This window comes from Lonchura striata, chromosome 16 (assembly GCF_046129695.1).
Source record: "Lonchura striata isolate bLonStr1 chromosome 16, bLonStr1.mat, whole genome shotgun sequence".
In the NCBI taxonomy this organism is placed as follows: domain Eukaryota; kingdom Metazoa; phylum Chordata; class Aves; order Passeriformes; family Estrildidae; genus Lonchura; species Lonchura striata.
The window spans coordinates 13,523,797-13,527,204 of NC_134618.1; the positions used below are offsets into that span (position 1 = coordinate 13,523,797).

Genomic DNA, 3,408 nt, shown 5'->3' on the forward strand with positions numbered 1-3,408 from the left:
AGCTTTTCTTCACTGCTTGCAACTACAACTGATGGATTTGGAGCACAGAGTGCCTCTTATCACTGCTCTTCATCAGCAAGTGTGAGCAGCAGCAAGCAGTCAAATTGTTGCTGTATTCAAACAGCACCTCTGCATCCAGGGATGGAGCTGCAGGGAGAGCTCACTCGTTGGGAACTTGATCTGTCTAATTATGTGACTGTTGACTGGGCAACAGGCTGCACATCCAGTTGTCCCCAGTAAAAATAATTTGTCTTAAAATTTCATCTGAGTTAAAATACATCATCTTTTTATCTCATTACCTGTTTCTTTCCCTGTCACAGCATTTTGGAACTGGTATCAAGAGTTATTAGAAGAAAGCTCTTTTCCATCATTAAAATACCAGGTTCAGAAAGATCTCTAGAGTCCTTAAATGCAGATGAGTGTATGAGTGGCACTTCCTGAGCAGAATTACAAGGAAGTGTTCTCACTGGAGACAGTATTCAGAGATGGATGCTGGCAGGAGTTCAAGTGTCCACACTTGTTCTTATGGCCATGACTTCCCTGACACCTCCTGTCCGTGGAGGGGGTGGTGGAGGGTCCTTTCCTTGCAGGCTCCACTGAACTCCGGTAAGAGAGCAGCTCTGGGACTGAGGAATGAGTTGTCCCTTCAGACAGAGAGAAGTTAAAGAGAGAGACCATCCTTTGGTGGTATTTGCTCTTCATTTCCTTGGCTGATCTGTAGAGGTTCCCAATGAAGCAATAACATATTGGGTTGAGGCTGGAATTGGTGAGGCCGAGCCACTGGGCAAAAGGTCTGAGCTGCAGGATCCAAGGAGAAGGAGTCACATCCTGCAAAGATTTGGGGATGTTAAAATCAATCCAGATGTCCATCAGGTAAACGGGCAGCCAAGAGATGGCGAACAGCAGGACCAGGGCCACCACCATCTGTGCCACCTTCCTGCGGATCTTCAGCCTGGAGGCCGGCAGGGATCGGTTCAGGGCAGAGCTGTCCTTCAGCTGGCTGCTGTGGCTCCACAGCCGGCGCACCGTGAGGAAGCAGATGGCCATGTTGAACAGGACGGGCAGGCAGTACAGGGCACAGAAGAGCAGAAAGTTGTAGGCTTGCTTGAGCCTCTCCTGAGGCCAGATCTCCCTGCAGATGGAAAACACCAGGGGCAAGCCCTCCACCACCCCGATCTCATCCCGTTTGTTCATGAAGATGAGGGGCATGCATATCCCTGAGGAAAACAACCACACCACCAGGATGGTGCTGAGGATCCTCTTCTGGGTGAAGAAGGAGCGGGCGTTGAGCGGGTTGTGCACGCTGTAGTAGCGGTTCACGCTGATGACGGTCAGGCTGAGGACGCTGGCGGAGACAGAAACAGCCTGGATGAAGGGCACTGCCCGGCAGAGGAAGTCCCCGTAGACCCAGGCTTTGTAGATGAGGTTGCCCACGGTGATGGGCATGCAGATGCACACCACCATGAGGTCACACACCGCCAGGTTGATGAGGAGGCTGCGGGTGGCGCTCAGGCTGGACACCCGGCTCCGGCGCTTGCGCGTCAGCACCCTGATGGACATGATGTTGCCCACCAGGCCCACCACAAAGGACAGCAAGTACATCACTGTCAGGCTGATGGTGACAGGCTCCTTTGCAAAGAGGAAGAGCATCTTCTCCAGCTCTTCCCACCCCAGCTCCTGGCTGCCGTTCCAGAGCCCACCTTGGGTCTGGTTCTCCTGCCAGAGCTGCAGAGGGTCAGGGGGGGCTCCGGGTTCTGGGGGGGATGAATCCATGGCTGACTCCCCCCCACCCCCGGCAACCTGGGCTAACGGGGCAGAGCCTTCTGCGCTGCTTCCAGTGCTCTGGACATGGCAAGCTGGGATAAGCCCTTCCTGCAAAAGAGGGTGTGGAGAGGAGGGATCAGCGGGGGTCGGGGCAGAGATCGCCCTTCAAGGGGACCTTCTTATCCACAACTTAGTTGAGAAGCGGCTGGGCAGCGCGGCACCGGCACCGGTCCGGCAGCAGCGGCGGGACCGACGGGAGCCCCTGCCCGGCCGCGGAGAGACGGCGCCTCCGCCGGGAGGACGAGGAAGGAGCCCCGAGCCCCCGCAGCCCGAAGAGCAGCCCCGGCCTCGGTCCGCAGCCACTCCCCCCGCTCCCTCTGTCCCTCACTCCCTCCTTCCCCGCAAAGTTGCGTGTCCCGCGGCCGCGCTGCCGCACCCCTGCCCCGGGCTGCCCCCAGCTCCCGGTGCCCCCTGTTCCCTCCCGGTCCCTCCCGGTCCCCCCCGGTTCTCCATCTCTCCCGCGGTCCCGCGGCGCGGCGGCACTCACCGGGCGGAGGGCGGGCAGCGCCGGCCGGGCTCCTCCCGCCGGCAGCTCTGCCGTGGATGGATGTGTGCGTGTGTCCGTGTGTCCCGGTGTCCGTGTGTCCGTGCGTGTGCGCGGCGGCAGCGCCCGACCCGCTGCCACCCGCGCGTGCTCGCACCCACGCACCCACCGCACCGCCAGCCCCGCGCACGCCGCGCAGGATGCGCACCCCGCACACACTGCACACACTGCACACACCGCACACACACCCCGCACAGACCGCACACACACCCCGCACACACCGCACACACACCCCGCACACACCGCACACACCCTGCACACACCGCACACACCCCGCACACCCTGCACACACCCCGCACACACTGCACACACCGCACACACTGCACACACCCTGCACACACCCCGCACACACTGCACACACCCCGCACACACCCCGCACACACCACACACACACCCCGCACACACCGCACACACCCCGCACACCCTGCACACACTGCACACACCGCACACACCCTGCATACACCGCACACACTGCACACTGCCCCGCACACACTGCACACACCGCACACACTGCACACACACCCTGCACACACCACACACTGCCCCGCACACCCCGCACACACTGCACACAGCCCCACACAAACCCGCACACAGCCCCGCACATCTTGCACGCCCCGCACACACACAAAGCCACACACTCAGAGTCCTGTTCTGCGACCCCCGCGCACGCACGCAGACCCCGACAGAGCCTACACGCATCCCTCAGGACGTCTGTAGACCCGCACACCCCCTTTGCACACTCCCTTTGCACACTCCCTTTGCACGCACCTTCCTACAGGTGTCCTGCAGAGCCGCAGGCTCCCTGAGCATCCCCGGCCCCGCTCCCTCCTCACGCCCACCCCGCACCCGCCCCGCACCTCGGCACGGCCCCGCGGAACCTTCCCCTGCACCCTCCCCGAACCGCGGGTGCGGCTCTACCCCACAGCCCCTTGGCACCCAAAGAGCGCCCGGACACACCCGGGCACACCCGGACACACCCAGGAACACTCAGACACACCCGGACACACCCGGACACACCTGGACACACCCAGGCACGCCCA

The 3,408-nt window shown here is 61.2% G+C and overlaps 1 protein-coding gene across 1 annotated transcript; it reads right to left on the reverse strand.

The window, feature by feature from the left end:
- Positions 1 to 411: 411 nt before the first annotated feature.
- On the reverse strand, positions 412 to 1,830 carry LOC110475575 (galanin receptor type 1). Its single transcript, XM_021539842.3, has one exon. It carries the CDS (start codon positions 1,771 to 1,773, stop codon positions 448 to 450), a length of 1,326 nt encoding a protein of 441 aa, XP_021395517.2. The 5' UTR covers positions 1,774 to 1,830; the 3' UTR covers positions 412 to 447.
- Positions 1,831 to 3,408: the final 1,578 nt, after the last annotated feature.